This window comes from Oncorhynchus masou, chromosome 19 (assembly GCF_036934945.1).
Source record: "Oncorhynchus masou masou isolate Uvic2021 chromosome 19, UVic_Omas_1.1, whole genome shotgun sequence".
Taxonomy (NCBI): Eukaryota; Metazoa; Chordata; class Actinopteri; order Salmoniformes; family Salmonidae; genus Oncorhynchus; species Oncorhynchus masou.
Genome location: NC_088230.1, coordinates 31,921,623 through 31,941,432, shown reverse-complemented (window position 1 = coordinate 31,941,432; position 19,810 = coordinate 31,921,623). Strand labels below are relative to the sequence as shown.

Genomic DNA, 19,810 nt, shown 5'->3' with positions numbered 1-19,810 from the left:
CAGAATGGTACACAACGTTTATAGAACTTTCAAAGCATTTTCTTATTTACTACAATGTTCGAAATGATTTGTATCTAAAACTAGTTAGCATTAATAACTGAGCTTGTTTACAAATCACCCTCTTATCAAAGGGACAAATAGACAAATTACCCCATATTACCTATGCATTACCATGTAATACCTACAAGCATAACATAACTTATTTGCTTTTAATGTAGATATAAAATATAATGCATACATTAATTTGTACACAGAATTCAATGAAAGCCCAAATAATTAAAACTACTTTTTGCATTATGTCCACCCAATATAACCTTTATTGCTTCTTTGTTATCAAGCCACCAGTGGCCTTGACCTATGGAACAAAATGTTGAATAGGCAAACACCTGAGAGGGGGAAAACTATGAAAACCAGCATCATTTTAGTGTTCTGTATGCGTCGTCTATAGATCTCATCCTGGGTCCTTTATACAGCATTTAGTCAACATTACAATGATCCCTTATAAGAGAGATGGAAAAGTTAGCACAGCAAAACATGTCTTGGATATCCCTTAGTCACAATTGAGGTGTGGAAACTTAACCATGGGCCTGAGACAGTAAAAAAACATTATATAGCATCTCAACCGAAAAACTGCATTTAGCAAGTTAACATGTTCAACATGTCTTTGAGACAAAGAATTTAAAAAACATATTTTTTGACAACAAATGTACCTTAAAAATATTAATTAGCTCTTAGCAATAAATGTTTGTTAATATGAACAACTTCGCAAAAGGCAAATGGTGTTCTATAAAAGCGAGACACCTGTCAAATTTCAGCGTCAAACAGTGTTGTCGAGTCGACATTGGAGCCTGTCTGTCCTAAGCAGCGTCAGCAAATTAATGTATATGTCCACCTGTGGTGCAGCCATTACTCCACACCATAGCAAACGGTAGCAAAACGTTTTTGCACTGAAAACTGTTTGTTATTGGACAACTTCAGCTTAGTCACTCCCTGTTAAGACCGTTTGCTTCCGGTTGGTTTTGTTTGGTTCCTAGTGAATACCCCCCTGATCATATGTTCATTTTGGGGAGCGAGCATCATTTCAAAAGAATTAACAAAAACACACACAAGGAAATTAGAAGTGGACGGATACTATCAATGGTACTTGGTATCGGGCCGATATGCTACTACTTGAACAGGGTATCTGTAAATGCTAGCAGAAACAAAGTTCAGATATGTAGCTGACATATTGTGGTGGGCATCTTCACTTTAGCCGGGGTCGTGTCTCCTACCCAGTAGTGATGGGAGAAAAAAAAAATAATCGATACGGTTACCACATTTGTTTTTACGATGTTGCGATATAAATTTGCGCTAGTCAACTGTACCTGTGCCAATACTCTGGTATTTTTCCTTCTATAGCGTGTTCTCCTTTATAAATGGTGAGCCAATTTTTTTTCGGCACTTTTATTTCCATGACTGATTAAAACTGGTTTTCTCACGGCTTTCTCTTGTCCCTCTGCAGCAGACATATAGTGAGCAATATGTTTGAAACATCGAATCGCAATACATATAGAAGCGTAAAAATCACAATACACATCGTATCGGCACCCAAGTATGGTGATAATATCGTATCGTGAGGTCCCTGGCAATTGCCAGCCCTACTAGTTTTCGCAGAATAACTTTTCTATATTTGTTATTATATTGAAATGATTATTTTTAAAAGCATTTTTGTGTTTTAATATGTCATTATTTGTTTACTGCATTATGTTTGGTTGATTAGGAGGTAGCATTGATTGAACTGGGTTAAAGTTCATGTTATGAAAAATAAATACTTGAATCGGTACTCGCCGGTATCGGCCTCTCCTCAAGAGAAAGTACTTGGTACTTGGAATGATCAGCAAGAGTTGGTAACGGTGCACATCTATAGGAAATGTGTATTACATAAGATATGTGTGCTTCTAATGGAGCTGGTTTTGAGCGTTGAGATTGGAAAGGCAATAGAGAGGAAGCATAAACAGTCTCTCTCTCCCATCTGTCTTTTTATCTCTCCCTTGTTACTAAAATCCATCATTCTGGTCTCGGCGTGACAGTATCAGCTGCCTCCTTGGACCACTCAGATGGGGGATGCTGGGTGGTGAGTCCCCCTGCGCCCCAGAGTCCAGTTTGGGTGTTGAGGTGTAGCACGGACCCATCCGACCCATCTGCAGGCCCGTCATGTCCCTATGAGCGGGGTTGCTGGGGATGAAGCTAAGGCCTGCCATGCCCATGGGGGGGCTGACCCGGTCCAGGTGGGGGTTGCTGGTGCTGCTGGGGGACTGGGGGTCGGCACTGAAATACAGTGTGGTGCTGGACAGGGTGGTGTTAGGGCAGAAATAGGGCTCTGGGCTTTTCCCAAACAACAATTTGCCCTCTGGCGAGCTACGCTTGAAGGAGTCAGAAACCGGTGACTCCAGCGGGCTCTCCATGTCCTCCAGGCTGTCCTTGCTCTCCTCCTCGCCCTCGCTGGGCGTCTCGGCTGACGTGGGCTCGTCGCTAGCGCTCTGGAACTCCTCCTTGCAGTCCGAGAGGGGCACCAAGCCCCCCTTCATTCCCTGTGATTCAGACACTGAGGTCCCGGAAACCCCGGAGACCCCGTCGCAGCTGCCGCCGCCGGCTGTGGTCGTCCCGCCGCCGCCCGTACTCTTGGCCTCAGAGTTACAATAGGACTCGTCCACTTCCAAGATGGCCGCCACACCGCCGGAACCATAGGCGCAGTTAATCTTCCCCAAGTCACCGGTTTTTAGTGCCAAGCGAATCAGGAGCCAGTGGTGGTGGCGGCAGGGACACGAGTTACCCAACCTGGGACCACAACTCCCAGGATGCTCCAGTAGGGAGCCGGCCACGCCTGAGAGGGAGAAGCTGCCGTGGTTATGCAGGGAGGAGGGGGCAGCCTGGGGGAGGCTCTTGACACCACCCCCACCCCCCAGGGAGTAGGAAGTCTCGCCCCGCTCCAGGCCCTCTAGACAGGTGGAGCCCATGTGGTGGTTGTGGTGGCCCAGGCGCTGGCCCTTGCCCTGGGTGATCTCGGTGGACTTGGGGTGGAGGAAGCGGTAGTACAGGACCAGAGAGGTGGTGCCTGGAGTAGGGAGAGAAAAGGAGGGGGAGACTTAGAAACACGCAGTATAGTACAGGGTGTTTAAATTAAGTGATGGGATTGAAAGTTCCCTATGGGAAACAGTAAAAGTTGGTTGTGTCTGAAGCTTGACATGGTGCTTTAAAAAGGTCCTATGCAGCCATTTTTATCTCAATATCAACTCATTTCTTGGTAACAAATAAGTACATTGTGATTGTTTTCAATTAAAATGCTCAAAAAGAAAGAATTTTGCTAGGACTGTCTGGGAGTGGTCTGAGTTGGGAGGTGAAAACTGAAAACTGTTATTGGCAGAGGGGTTTGGAACTCTTTCTTATTGGTGTGTTAACTCATTTACTGTCTGGTGATGTCATAACGGCAGGCCAAAAGTTCATCCCACCAAAACAAGTCTATTCAACAACTCTTACACTAAAAGGGCAGTATTATTCCAACCTCATAGTTTGGAAATATCTATGAAAAATCACGTTTTTGAACCTCACTGGTCAAAATAACATTTAATTTATACTCCGGCGGATTGCCTGTAGACCGTTGCTTCCGTTTTCCTTTTCGCAGAACTTTGACCCTGTCGGAGTGTCTGTTGTCATGGTTACCACACAGTAGTTAGGTTGCTATCCAATTTGCGACAGATTTATGTGAACATTCTAAAATCTGCATTTTAAAAAAGCCAAATAAACTGTGTACATTCCTGAGTCGGTGGGAGGACCCCACACCATATCATTTAGTGACTCCCAAGTTTACGTCGATACGATGGTTATAAAACAGTAACAATATTTGCACATAAAGGCAATTGTGCCACCATTTCTCACATCATTCATTTCAGACACACAAAAAGATCCCACCTTGTCTTGCGTTTGTTTGTTTTTTGTCCGATTTTATTTTCTCTTTTATAAACCATATAAAACATACAAACATCAACTACATCACACCTGCCCAGACCCACTAGCAGACACTCCCATCTCCAGTGCCACCATCTTTCTGCCACATGGCCTGAAACTGCACCATTTTGTTTAGATTTTTCCATTGTGTTAATGATGGTGGATTGATTTATTTCCAAGATGAGTGATGAGAAGAGAATCGTCCAACCCAATGGGTATCTCACTACACCTCCATATGCCATGTGTTGAAATATGTCGAGAGATGGGTTCAAATTAAGTTGACATTGTAATTCTTCTTAAAGCCAACTTTCTAGCTCCGCCCACAACTGCTGGACTTCATACCATTCCCAGAAAGCATGGATTATTGAGTCATGATTAGTTTTACACTTAAGACATGACTCTGCCGTTGTGCTGTAGAATGTGTGAATGTTGTCTCTTGTATAATACATTCTATACATTAGCTTATACTGGATTAAGCTTACATTTTGTGTTAACTATAATTTCATTAGTTATACTCCAACTTTCCCTCCATCTTGTGCCAACCTCAGTCTTGGTTCCAATAGTTTTTTATTTCATTACTTTTCTTCTAAGAGATTGTCAGCTGGATATGCTCTCTGTAAAAATGTGTATACATTACCTATCATATGAATATGCTTTTCGGACTCAAATAAGATTCCCTCAAGGTTGCTCTGATGTCCAAAATATTTCAAATAGAAATTTTGTGATGTGTAACTTAAGTTGCATATATTTGAAACGATCTACATTGGTCAGCCCAAAATTACTTTTTATTGTTCTGACATGGAAATAAATGTATTTCTTGTTACCAAGTCATTCATGGTTTCAATGCCTTTAGTTTCCCATGTGGATCAATTTGCTGGTGAATTCTGAAAAGCTAAGGATTGTTCAATAAGGTTGTGTTTCTAGGAAGCGATAGTGGTGCTCGTAGAATACATTATCTTCCATATTTTTTTTAAATTTAACTTGGCAAGTCCATTAAGTACAAATTATTATTTACAATGATGGCCTACCATATTGTTACAGTGTTCCATATTGTTACAGTGTTCCATATTGTTACAGTGTTCCATATTGTTACAGTGTTCCATATTGTTACAGTGTTCTTAATTATGAAGTTAATGTTCTTAGCTTTTTCCCTTTGAAAATAAGACACATACAAAGATTCTGAGGATGAGCATGAGCTTGAGAAATGGAACTTGACTCCATTACTCAACAATATGAAAGCAGATCTAATTAAATGGAATAAGTCTTCCCATAAATATTACAGGCAGAATAAAGCTCTTTAGAATTGCATGGCTGCCAAAGATTTTGTATTTATTTTCAGTAATACCAATTATCCCACCAAAGACGTTCTTTAAAAAAAAGTATACTCTGTCACAACATACTTTATATGGGCAAATAAAAGGTATAGAATAAATAACTTCCTAAGTCTCAGGGTGGTTTTAGCCTTCCAGACTTGGAATTGTATCAACTCGCTACCAATGCACTAAAGAAGGAACAACGGGTACATATCATATTTTGTAAAGTTTACAGACAAATTAGCTGTTTCCATAAGGCCTGTCACGCCATGTTTTATCCAACATGTTTCTCTAACATCAGATGTGTACAGTGTGGTATCCCTCAGGGCAGTTGCATTGGTCTGTTAGAAATGATTTGCCACTTGTTTTACAAGAACCTAAAATGACTATGTATGCTGATGACTGCACAATGTACACATCAGCACCTACAGCCAGTGAGCTCACTGAGACTCTTAGAATGGAGTTAGTCAAAGTCCGAACGGGTCATTAATAATAAACTGCTCTGAAAAATAATTGTATTTGGTTTAAAGCATTATCTTATCTTAGCATTATCGTATGAACAATGAACAAGGTGAAGAAACTGAACTCCAAGGAGTAACATTGGATAGTCAGTTATGTCCTATTGACAAAGCTGTTGTGAAGATGGGGAGAGGTGTCTTATAAAAATGTATTATGCGTGTTTGACACAAAGATCAACTGTACTAATTGTTTAGGCTCTGATATTGTCCCATCTTGATTACTGTCCGGCAACACGGTCAGGTGCAGCAGAGAAAAGCTGCATCTGGCTCACAACAAAGCAGCACACCTTGCCTTTAACTGCAAACATAGAACTAACATCATCAACATGCATGACAGTCATAGGTACACTTCAAACAGACATGCATACCCCACCAGACACGCCACTATGGGTTTCTTCACAGTACCTAAACTGAAAACAGATGTACTGTAATGCGTCGCTCAGCTTTGTATAGAGCCATGTCATCGTGGAATGCTCTGGCACCCAGGGTTTTAGGCAAAAAGCAAGTTTAGCTTTAAAAAAAGCATATTGTTTCACAGCGCCTCTTCTCTTTATAAATAATACAATTTAACTGCAGTGTATATAAGAATATGAAGTGTGTAAATAGTATTTTTTGTAGTCTTTCCTATTAAATGTTGTTCTTGTCTTACTGTTCTGCACTGTCATTATGTGGACCCCATGAGGAGTAGCTGCTGCATGTGCAGTAGCTAATGAGGATCCTAATAAACTAAACTTGCATAAAAAGGTTGGATGGAAACCTGGTTTGTGCCAGTAACAAGACTGCTAGAAAGCTCACCATTACCTTGTAAATAATTATTTTATTGTGAGTTTATTTTCTTGCAATAATGACAATTTGTTTTTGCTAAAGTTATGACATTTTGAACTGGCTAGCTAGCTAACAAGCTAAAAACATACCAAAACATCCTTTAGGAAGTTGCTTTTAGTTGCTAGAAAGTTTTTTTTTTAGCTGCCTGGCATGACATATACAAACAATTATTTTATTGGTGTTAAAATCAGGTAGTTATGCTATTCGGATCACCAAGCAGCTGATGTCATATAGAGGCTGTCATGTTTGTGTTTATACTTTTCATAACGACAAGTTGGTGTCGGACAACAATAGAACGTTTATGATGTCACTGCGACAGCTGTCTACAGCATGTCAATAGAACTGCAAACCAGCCTTCAGATCGACAATATATCCCTTACAACCCTGAACATGACTAAATCTGTGATATTTGAGGTTTCTCTGGTAGTAGAAATTTGCCCTAAATTAAATCTACATTTGAATATAAGAAGTTTCCTTTTAACATGTAACAGGTTTAACTTTAGCTTTGTAAATGCTCTTTTTAACATCCTCTGTTCTGTGCACACACCTCAGGCATAACCTGGGGGTTAAAACTAAATTCTACATTAGAATAGGGAGACTCCAAAGATCGACTCACCAAGCAGGAAGCTGCACAGCACGACAGTAGGGAGGGTTATGCTATCCCATGATTTCTCACTGAGGAAGTCTGACGCTGCCACTAGTAGTGTGGCATTCTCCAGTAGCATGGCCTATAGGAGAAGAGGTCAAACGAGAGGTCAGGATAGTGACCCCCCCACCAACAAAAAAATAATTATATATATATAAAAAATAATATATATATATATATATATATATATATATAAACACACAACTCATTTCAAAGACACAGGAGTGAAGGCATATGACAAGAAATAACAACGAGCACCAGGAGATTCAAACAGAAGTCAATCAGAACATTCCTAAGCTGCACACTTAATTCAAATTAAACCAATCTTTATTGTCCCTGTAGGGCAATCCTCATCCTCCTTGTCATCATACGTACCACGTAGAAGCAGGAAATTGAACTAAATCAGAACTAACTAATATCTTTATTGTCCCCAAAGGGTAATTCAGTTGCTGCGTACAAATTTACCCTCTATAGAGTTTCTTCTCTCTCTCGTACGTACCAGGTAGAAGCCGGCCATGCGGAAGCGCGAGGGGCCTTCTTTGACATTGAGGAAGAGGAAGATGTGGACTAATCCCAGCACAGCGTTGAACAGCCGCCAGCGCCACGGGCCAGTGCAGATATCGGGTTGCTGGGCGACCAGCCAGAAAGACGCTGTGAGCCAGTGGAAGCCTGGAGGTCAATGTAAAAATACATTATTCCAGAGTGAATTAGACAGTGGAGCACTACTGTGGTGGGAATACAAAGTGTGTGTGTGAGACAGAGAGAGGGTGTGTGCATGTGTGACGGCGAGAGAGGCAGGGTTGTGTATGTGTGACGACGAGAGGGGCAGGGTTGTGTGTGTGCATGTGTAACGGTGAGAGAGGCAGGGTTGTGCGTGTGCATGTGTGACGGTGAGAGAGGCAGGGTTGTGTGTGTGTGTATGCACGTGCGCTCAGCAGGACCAGAGGGAACAGAGACAGAGGTAAGAGGTATTGTGCATCGTCATGCAGGGGGACACTGGTTGCCAAGAAACTAGCTTTGAAGGGCGATATGTGTTGTGAAGATGCCTTTTGTTGATTTGTTTATTTATAATCAAACCTGAGGCTTTGAGCATTTGGTATAATGCACGTAGAGGTCAATTGTAGGTCAAATCAGTTTATTCGAAATGACAATTTTGATTGGTTCTGCTGTCAGATGATTGTGAAGCATCTCAACTCTGCATTGATGCACTATTGACTACAATCGAGTTATGAGTAAATACTGATGCTCGAGGAGTTAACAATATCTCTCTCTCTCTCTCTCTACACCTTTATACGATCATGCCGACCAGAACCAAACTGTGCTGGCCTGGCTCAGATCTTCTCTGTTCACATTGTCCTTTTCAGCAGGGTTTCCAGCAACTATGTGGATGCTTAACCAGGCCTGCTCAGTCCAGCTTGGTTTGGCTTGATTTTGCTCAGTCGTGTGAAAAGCCCTCTAGTTTCTCCAGTTGTTGCATTTGCTCCCTCCCTCCCTCTCTCACCTGCCACTCCGCAGGTCCACCAGTGGAAGTAGCGGGCGAAAGACATGAGGCTTGCCACCCGGGCACCCAGCATGCCCGCCCTCCACAGCAGCTGGCACAGCAGGGCGGCCGGGGGCATGGCCAGGTGCCCCGGGCGGATCAGGCAGCATGCCCGGCTGAACAGCACCAGCGCCCACGACAGCGACAGCAGGCACAGGCCGGCGCATGCCGCCACTGTGGAGGTAGATGAATGGGGATAGGATGAGAGGGAAGTATGGGGGGGGGGGGGTGAGAAATGATCAGATCTTTTTCACAGACCAGGTTTTTCCATTACAAAAATGACGAATTACAAGTTTGTTTCTTAGGGATTTTCTTTCCTTCCTATTTTAAGTGGCTGACTATAACCAGCTACCATTTCGCTTCTCAAAAAGGTTCCCATCCTGATTATAGACCTCTAGTCCCAGATGAGCTGGCATGATCTGATGGACGGCACCGTTTGATCTGATGGACGGCACCGTTTCATCTGATGGACGGCACCGTTTCATCTGATGGACGGCACCGTTTCATCTGATGGACGGCACCGTTTGATCTGATGGATAGCACATGATTTCAATGAAAATTCCAGAATGTTAGGGAATCCTCAGTTCTTTAGGATATGACTGTAAATTTCGGTAACGAAATTACATACAGAGCCTTTGGAAAGTATTCAGACCCCTGGACTTTCTCCACATTTTGTTACGTTACAGCCTTATACAAAAATGAATTAAATAAAAGTAATTCCTCAGCAATCTACACACAATATCCCATAATGATGAAGTGAAACAGGTCTTTAGAAATATTTGTAAATTTATTAAAAATGCCTTATTTACATTAAGTTTAAAATCAAATCAAATTTATTTATATAGCCCTTCGTACATCAGCTAATATCTCAAAGTGCTGTACAGAAACCCAGCCTAAAACCTCAAACAGCAAGCAATGCAGGTGTAGAAGCACGGTGGTTAGGAAAAACTCCCTAGAAAGGCCAAAACCTAGGAAGAAACCTAGAGAGGAACCAGGCTATGTGGGGTGGCCAGTCCTCTTCTGGCTGTGCCGGGTAGAGATTATAACAGAACATGGCCAAGATGTTCAAATGTTCATAAATGACCAGCATGGTCGAATAATAAGGCAGAACAGTTGAAACTGGAGCAGCAGCACGGCCAGGTGGACTGGGGACAGCAAGGAGTCATCCATCAATACAGGTAGTCATGGGGCATGGTCCTAGGTTACAGCCCCTTTGCTATGAGACTCAAAATTGAGCTCAGGTCCATCCTGTTTCCATTGATCATCCTTGAGATGTTTCTACAACTTGATTGGAGTCCATCTGTTGTAAATTCAATTGATTGGACATGATTTGGAAAGGCACACACCTGTCTATTAAAAAGGTCCCAAAATGACAGTGCACATCAGAGCAAAAACCAAGCCATGAGGTTGAGGTACAGATCTGGGGAAGGACACCAAAATATGTCTGCAGCATTAAAAGTCCCCAAGAACACAGTGACCTCCATCATTCTTAAATGGAAGATGTTTGGAACCATCAAGACTCTTCCTAGAGCTGGCTGCCCGGCCAAACTGAACCATCGGGGGAGAAGGGCCTTAGTCAGGGCGGTGACCAAGAACCTGATGATCACTGACAGAGCTCTACAGTTCCTCTGTGGAGCCTGGAGAACCTTCTAGAAGGACAACCATCTCTGCAGCACTCCACCAATTAGGCATTTATGGTAGAGTGGGCAGACAGAAGTCACTCCTTAGTAAAAGGCATATGACAGACTGCATGCACCATGAAAAACAAGATTTTCTGTTTTGATGAACCTTTGGCCTGATTGCCAAGCGTCACATCTGGAGGGAACCTGACACCATTCTTTATCCGAGTTGTAAAAGCAAGCAGAGCAGAAACTGGCTACTCTTTAGTTGGCAAGATAACAGCTGTTTATCTCAGGAGGACCTGAGCTCTATGACCATGCCTCAGGACTACCTGGCCTGACGACTCTTGGCTGTCCCCGTCCCCAGTCCACCTGGTTGTGCTGCTGACCCAGTTTCTGCTGTTCTGCCTGTGGCTATGGAACCCTGACCTGGTCACATGCTGTCTCAACCTCGAATTGCTCGGCTATGAAAAGCCAACTGACATTAAGTCCCGAGGTACTGACCTGTTGCACCCTCTACAAACACTGTGATTATTATTTGACCCTGCTGGTCTTCTGTGAACGTCTGAAGAACAAACTGGCCTTAATGGCCATGTACTCTTATAATCTCTACCCGGCACAACCAGAAGAGGACTGGCCACCCCTCAGAGCCTGGTTCCTCTAGGTTTCTTCATAGGTTCCTTCCTTTCTAGGGAGTTTATCCTAGCCACCGTGCTTCTACATTCGTATTACTTGATCTGGGGTTTCTAGGCTCAGTTTCTGTATAAGCACTTTCTGACAACTGCTGTTGTAAAAAGGGCTCTATAAATACATTTGATTGATTTATTGATTAGGCTACAGATGAAATAAGTTATGATGAACTTCACAGGGGGGTGAAAGTGCAAGGTGATGAGCTTGATGCTCCTTTCCAAATAAATATCGAGGGTCTGATTGTGGGACATGTTCATCAATGCCTGGCTGCCAGTTTGACAAATAAAAAGTATTATTTTAGTCCATAATAATCTCATCATGTAGGCAATACATGTGCTCTAGCCAACAGAGTGCAGATGCTAGAGCATGTCTGTCATAACCAGAATGGACACACTCGGTACACAGAGAAAACCATCAGTAGAGTTGAAAATACGATGGAAACCCATTTCACTTGTTTTTTTCTGTACATGAAAATGTAACCGCAAAAGGTAGTTTTATGTGCACTACGTCATCACGCGCAGCCTTTTGTATGCAACAAGTCAACTTTATGAAAACACATCTCGTGGGGAAATAAGCATCTTGTTTTTATGTGGATATTCGCATGAAAATCTGTCGCCAATTGGGTGGAAACCTAACTAATGTGATCTAAAAGGGTAAACTGATCCTAATCAGCACCTCTATTCTGAGATGCTTAAAACACACCAGATGGGAGGCCAGGAGCCTTATGTATCAAGGATCTCAGTGCAGGAGTGGTGATCTAGGGTCAGTTTAAACTTGGTCCTAGATCAGCACATGAATTTGGGCCCACTAAGAGATGGTAAAAATGGTATTATTACATATATTGAACAAACATGTAAAAACACAACATGTAAAGTGTTGGTCCCATGTTTTATGAGCTGAAATAAGATCCCAGAAACTTTCCATACGTACAAAATCGTATTTAAAAATACATGTTTGTTTACATCCCTGTTAGTGAGCATTTCTCTTTTGACAATATAATCCATCCACCTGATGAAGGTGTGGCATATCAAGAAGCTGATTAAAAACAACATGACCGTTACACAGGTGCACCTTGTGCTGGGGACAATCAATAAAAGGTCACTCTAAAATGTTCAGTTGTGTCACACAACACAATGCTACAGATATCTTAAGTTGAGGGAGAGTGCAATAGGCATGCTGACTGCAGGAATGTCCACCAGAGCTGTTGCCAGAGAAGTTAATGTTAATTTCTCTACCATAAGCCACCTCCAATGTCGTTTGAGAGACCACGTGTAGCCACGCCAGCCAAGGACCTCCACATCCGGTTTCTTCACCTGCTGGATAATCTGACCAGCCATCCGGACAGCGGATGAAACTGTGGATTTGCACAACAGAAGAATTTCTGAACAAACTGTCAGAAACCGTCTCAGGGAAGCTCATCTACCTGCTCGTCGTCCTCACAAGGGTCTTGACCTGATTGCAAGTTTGGCGTCCAAACTGACTTCAGTGGGCAAATGGTCACCTTGAATGGCCAGTGGAGAAGTACTTCACGGATGAATCCCGTTTTCAACTGTACCGGGCAGATGGCAGACAGCGTGTATGGTGTCGTGTTGGCGAGCAGTTTGCTGATGTCAACGTTGTGAACAGAGTGCCCCATGGTGCTGGTGGGGTTATGTTACGGGCAGGCATAAACTACAGATAACAAACACAATTGCATTTTATTGATGGCAATTTGAATGCACAGAGATGGATGAGATCCTGAGGCCCATTGTCGTGCCATTCATCTGCCACCATCACAGCCCCACGTCGCAAGGATCTGTAAACAATTCCTTGAAGCTGAAAATGTCCCAGTTCTTCCATGGCCTGCATACTTACCAGATATGTCAACCATTGAGCATGTTTTGGATGCTCTGGATCGACAGCGTGTTCCAGTTCCCGACAATATCCAGCAACTTCGTAGAGCCATTGGGACAAACATTCCACAGGCCACAATCAACAACCTGATCAACTCTATGCGAAGGAGATGTTTCACGCTGCATGAGGCAAATGCTGGTCGCACCAGATACTGACTGGTTTTCTGACCCAAGCCCCTACCTTTTGTTAAGGTATCGGTGACCAACAGATACATATCTGTACTCCCAGTCATGTGAAATCCATAGATTAGGGCCTCATGAATTTATTTCAAATTTATTTCAAATCTTTGCTTTTATATTTGTGTTCAGTGTAGTAATTAATAACATTTGATTTATGTTATACGTTTGTTTCTTTGTAATTAATTGGGTACAGTGGTGTCTTACCCGGGGAGTCGAGTTCCACGTCAGTGACGGCCAGGACGTAGGTCTGCAGCAGGGTCTGCGGTAGGGTGAGGACCAGGGCCTCCAACAGGCGGAGAGCGGACACATCAGCCTGCTGCATCACAGCCGCCCCCAGCTCCCCCGCTGTGCCCTGCATGTCCCATACAGACACCATGCAGTCCCACAGCCTGCCAGAAGGTGGAGACAAAGACCAACAGCTGTGAGACAGAGCTGGTGAGATAGGGCCAGCGCTAGAGAGCAGTGGGTTATGTATGGCGGTGGATGATGCGATGTACTGTGTGTTGGTGAGATTATGTAAGGAATTCTGCAATTTGGATATAATGTTGAATTTTCTGTGTATCTAATCCAGATTAGATACACAGCAGATTTTAAGATTCCAGGTTTAATGATGGAAACCTCTCGGTAACCTCTAATACACATCACTTCCGGTATAGTACTAGAGGACAAATAGGATAAGAGATCTTATTCATCCAACTAAGACAATCAATGGCAGGTTTCTAAATTAAGTTTACTCTGAATTACTCTGAGCTGAAAGCAACTTCTCCATCAAATTCTAATTCTGAACCACATTACCTTGTTGTCAGAGTGGTGTTCATTAAGGCACAGTGGAAATAAAAAACATTCAAAAATATTTTGTCACAGAAAACAAAAGCAAGCACTTCTAATTGGACAAGTTCAGATAGTACCTCCACATTTCTGTTTTTGTACCTATTGAACACACCCAGGTGAGGCCATTGTTCAGGTTGGCTCACCGTTGGAAGATGCCCAGTTGAAACACATGTGTGAGGGTCAGGAACCAATAGTGGTCTTCCCCATCGTCATGGTACCACCTGAGACTCAACACCTGGACCAGTATCCCTGGCAACAGGAGAGTGAGGGTCAACCCCGCCCACTGCGTTTCCTCATTCCATAGGTAGAATCCTATGCAGTAGATCACTGTATAGAACACATACACAGGGAAAAAAATAGATAACACTATAATAGTGTTACAAATGTATTATAATGTATCATTGCATTGAAGTACTAAGGTCTATTTACCTACCTACATACAAAATATTTTAGATTACATTCTGATCACAACAATGTTTTCCTTTGGTTACATTCTGTACAGTCTATGGTGGGAGTGAATGGTGACACATTCCATTGGACAAAAAGTCATCTACATGAAACAGTTAGTGAGAGAGAGTGTGGATGGGTGGATGAATGGTATATCTGGAAACAATCCCCTCGCCCTGACGCCTGGTTTCACAAAAACTGACAAGGAAAAGCCATATCAAATTCAATGATACTCATTAATGAATGAATTGCCATTTAAAGTGTATGCCTCTTAACCACAAACTTGGCTGGAGGAGAGAAGTGCTCGTTGGCTAGATATTGATTATTTCTGTCACATCCCTCCGGACTGGCTGTCTCCGTTGGTGGGGACCTAGAGAGCGCCTCAGGCACAGCAGTATTTTTATCCGGTTGAAAGTCATCCGTGCCAAGGCCAAAGTCACTTCGCGCACAGTCAGTCACCTTTGCTGGAGCTCTTGTCATTGATCTGCTTACTCAGGGCTTCTCACATGCGCAAACAAGGATGCACAGCACCGGTTTCCAGAAGAACGACCCGGAGGGGACCTCACCTGCTCGTGTGCCCTTCGACCGACATACAAAATCAAACATCACCAAAAGCATTTATCTTATTATTGGTATGATTTGCAGCATGCAAGTTGATAGATGTAGCCAGCAATAGAAACAAGATAGGACTGTTAGTGATAGTAGCTAAATTGGGTTCGCGAAACCTCAGTCAAAGGCTGTCACGGATGACCATGGATTGGCATCACCCCAATTCAGTGCATGTAGCTATCGTACATTCTGAGAAGGCACACTCTGTAGAAAGGCTAGCCCAACCTACAACCCTACATGTCACCATCAATACATAAAAGGAAATCACGGTCTTCATGAAGAGATCCTTAAACACTTTTAGCGATCTTTGTAATTACAAATCAATTTATATTTCTCACATGCTTCGTAAACAACAAGTGTAGTTGCTAACTTATAGGCCCTTCCCATCAATGCAGACAGAAGAAAATGTCAACAAAAGAAACATAATAAAACAACGAATAAATACACGAGTAACGATAACTTGGCTATATACAAGGGGTACCAGTAAAGAGTCCATGTGCAAGGGTTGAGGTAATTGAGGTGGTTATGTACAGTCCAGTCAAGGTTCTATTTTTGTACTATTTTCTACATTGCATCAAAACTATGAAAAAACACATATGGAATCGTGTAGTAATCAAAAAAGTGATAAACAAATCAAATATATTTGAGATTCATCAAAGTAGCCACCCTTTGCCTTGATGACAGCTTTGCCCACTCTTTGCATTCTCTCAAACAGCTTCACCAGGAATGCTTTTCAAATAGTCTTGAAGGAGTTCCCACATATGCTGAGCACTTGTTGGCTGCTTTTCCTTCACTCTACGGTCCAACTCATCCCAAACCATCTCAATTGGGTTGAGGTCGGGTGATTGTGGAGGCCAGGTCATCTGATGCAGCACTCCGGTAAAAAAATATATATATAGTCCCGTGCAAACCAGATGGGATGGCGTATCGCTGCAGAATGCTGTGATAGCCATGCTGGTTAAGTGTGCCTTGAATTCGAAATAAATCACTGACAGTGTCACCAGCAAAGTACCCCCACAACATCACACCTCCTCCTCCATGCTTCACAGTGGGAACCACACATGCAGAGATCATCCGTTCACCTGTTTCACAAAGACACGGAGGTTGGAATGAAAAATCTAAAATTTGGACTCATCGGACCAAAATGACAGATTTCCACCAGTGTTTCTTGGCCCAAGCAAGTCTCTTCTTCTTATTGGTGTCCTTTAGTAGTGATTTCTTTGCAGAAGTTTGACCATGAAGGCCTGATTCACACAGTCTCCTCTGAACAGTTGATGTTGACATGCGTCTGTTAGTTGAACTCTGAAGCATTTAGGCTGTGATCCGAGGTGCAGTCAACTAATGAACTTATCCAATGCAGCATAGATAACTCTGGGTCTTCCTTTCCTGTGGCAGTCCTCTTGAGAGCCAGTTTCATCATAGCACTGAATGGGTTTTGTAACTGCACTTTTTCCACATTGAGTAACCTTCATGTCTTAAAGTAATGATGGACTGGCATTTGACTTTGCTAATTTGAGCTGATCTTGCCATAATATGGACCAAATAGGACCATCTTCTGTATACCAATCCTACTTTGTCACAACACAACTGATTGGCTCAAATGCATTAAGAAGGAAAGAAATTCCACAAATTAACTTTTAACATGGCACACCTGTTAATTGAAATGCATTCCAGGTGACTACCTCGTGAAGCTGGTTGAGAGAATGACAATTGTGCAAAGTCATCAAGGCAAAGGGTGGCTACTTTGAAGAATCTCAAATATATTTTTATTTGTTTATCACTTTTCTGACTACCACATGATTCCATGTGTTATTTCATAGCATCGATGTCTTCACTATTACTCTACAACGTAGAAAATAAAGAAAAACCCTGGAATGTGTAGGTGTGTCCAAACTTTAGACTGGTACTGTACGTACAGGTAAGGATAAAGTGACTATGCAACAGGATAGATAATAAACTGTAGCAGCAGCCTATATGATAAGTCAAAATAATTAGTACAAAAAGGGTCAACACAGACACTGTAGTTAAGTAGTCCTCTGATTCCGCCTGGTATAGAGGTCCTGGATGGCAGGGAGCTTGGCCACAGTGATGTACTGGGCCGTGCGCACTACCGTCTCTAGCGCCTTGCGATTGGATACCAAGCAGTTGCCATACTAAGTGATGATGCAGCCAGTCAAGATGCTCTCAATTGTGCAGCTGTACAACTTTGAGGATTTGAAGACACCAAATGTTTTCATCCGACTGTGTCGGTGTGTGTGGACCATGAGTATTCCTTAGCTTCCTTGAAGCTCTAGACCCGCTCCACTACAGATCCGTCGATGTGGACAGGGGCGTGCTCGGCCCTCTGTTTCCTGTAGTCCACGACACCACAATGCCATGACACTGACCTCCTCCCTATAGGCTGTCTCATTGTCGTCGGTGATCAGGCCAACCACCATTATGTTGTCAGCAAACTTAATGATGGTGTTGGAGTCATGCGCGGCCATGCAGTCGTAGGTGAACATGGAGTACAGGAGGGGACTAAGCACGCACCCCTGAGGGGCCCCCGTGTTGAGTGTCAGCATGGCAGATGTGTTGTTGCCTACCCTCACCACCTGGGGGCGGCCTTTCAGGAAGTCCAGGATCCATTTGTAGAGGGAGGTGTTCAGTCTCAGGGTCCTGAGCTTAGTGATGAGCTTAGAGGGAACTATGGTGTTGAATGATGAGCTGTAGTCGATTAACAACATTCTCACATAGGGGTTGTGTGAGAATGGAAAGGGCAGTGTGGCGTAGTAAGATTCGATCTTAGTCCTGCATTGAAGTTTTGACTGTTTGATGGCTCGGAAGTCATAGCGGGATTTCTTGTAAGCGTCCGGTTTAGTGTCCCGCTCCTTGCAAGTGGCAATTCGATCCTTTAGCTCAGTGTGGATGTTGCCTGTAATCCACGGCTTCTGGTTGGGATATGTACATATTCCAGTCTGTGCTGGAGAAACAGTCTTGTAGCTTAGCATCCGCTTCATCAGACCATATCTGTATTGAGCACATCACTGGTACTTCCTGTTGAGTTTTTGCTTGTAAGTAGGAATCAGGAGGATAGAGTTATGGTCTGATTTCTCAAATGGAAGGCAAGAGCTTTGAATGTGTTTCTGTGTGTGGTGTAAAGGCGATCTAGAGTTGTTTTGCATCTAGTTGCACAGTTTCCCCTCATTAAAATCACCGGCCACTAGGAATGTCGCCTCTGGATGTGCATTTTCGTTTTTTCTTACGCCCTTTTATGGCTGGTTGAGTACGGTCTTAGTGCCAGCATTGGTTTGTGGTGGTAAATACACAGCTACGAAAATTAGAAATTAAAACTCTTGGTAATTAGTATGGTCTACACTACCGGACATTGGCGCTGAACATGGTGGACATCACCAACATGTAAAAACGGGAGTTCTGCTCCTCCAACCTATCTCGTACATTGCCAGAGGTAAGTTTCTGAAATTCAGTGCATGCAGAATACTCATAAGATGTCCAGAGACACCGGAGTACATTTGCAAAGTAGAGTCACTTGACACATGCGACTTAATGCCCTAAGTTTTATAATATGTTTATATAATTTTCTCTACCCCAGAAATATGTTATTTGAAGGTCTCCTGAGTCTGTCCTAATCACTGCTTAATTTTCATGCAAAGAACTGGGTCCCGGTATCTAACGGTTTAAAGACCACAATGAATCAATGCAAAGCAAGGTTACCGGGTCACGCCACATTCACATCATGTACTTCTACTTAACTAGCTAGTGTGGCTACTTGGCAAACTAGTGATGCTGAACTGTACTGGAATAAACGCACGATAGACGGTAGTTAAATACGCATTCCGTGAAGCCCACAATGGTACATTTTGTCGACACACCAAGAGCTCTACCAATGCATATAACTCAGTGAAGGTCACTAAAGCGGTCCAAGGTTTGTTTGAACGTGCTGTGAATGTTAATTTGCAGAATATAACAAAAGTTAAAGTGGTTAGTATTAGGTGTCCACTTACGCGAGGTTCTTTCGGCCAGTATCACCAGCCCCGACACACCGAAAAGGATAGCTTGGCACCATGCTATCCAACACCCGCTCCGAGCCGCGGAGGGCATCACACGGTCAACGGGCCCAGCGTTTATCATGATACGGAGACGTGGGCGCCGCGAGAACCAACCGGGGACATTATTATTGTCATCCTTCTCCCTCCGTGGATCCGTTACATCCTCGTTTTGCTGGCTGGCTCCTGTCAAAAGATATCTGACGTCGCCGTGCGGTTTTTAAAGAGACAGTACAGTAAGTACTGTACGAACTCCCGATGGTCACATTGACCGTGACACATCACTTGACACTTTTTCGCCACCTCTTCTTCGATCATAAAGTGGCTATCCTGGTTTATAATCCCCAGTATCACAAAAATGTACACTACCATTCAAAAGTTTGGGGTCACTTATTAATGTCCTTGTTTTTGAAAGAAAAGCTACAAAAATTGTCCGTTAAAATAACATCGAATTGATCAGAAATACAGTGTAGACATTGTTAATGTTGTAAATGACTATCGTAGCTGATTTTTAATGGAATATCTACATAGGCGTACAGAGGCCCATTATCAGCAATCATCACTCCTGTGTTCCAATGGCACGTTGTGTTAGCTAATACAAGTTTATCACTTTAAAAGGCTCATTGATCATTAGAAAACCCCTTTTCAATGATGTTAGCACAACTGAAAA

General features: G+C 43.0%; 1 protein-coding gene across 1 annotated transcript; it reads right to left on the bottom strand.

Annotated features, from left to right (window-relative positions):
• Positions 1 to 14: 14 nt before the first annotated feature.
• Positions 15 to 19,311, bottom strand: LOC135506179 (XK-related protein 5-like). Its single transcript, XM_064925661.1, has 7 exons — positions 19,099 to 19,311; positions 14,182 to 14,365; positions 13,412 to 13,596; positions 8,788 to 9,000; positions 7,786 to 7,955; positions 7,257 to 7,368; positions 15 to 3,094 (listed from the first exon to the last, which is right to left on the bottom strand). Exons 1-7 carry the CDS (start codon positions 19,223 to 19,225, stop codon positions 2,037 to 2,039), a joined length of 2,049 nt encoding a protein of 682 aa, XP_064781733.1. The 5' UTR covers positions 19,226 to 19,311; the 3' UTR covers positions 15 to 2,036.
• Positions 19,312 to 19,810: the final 499 nt, after the last annotated feature.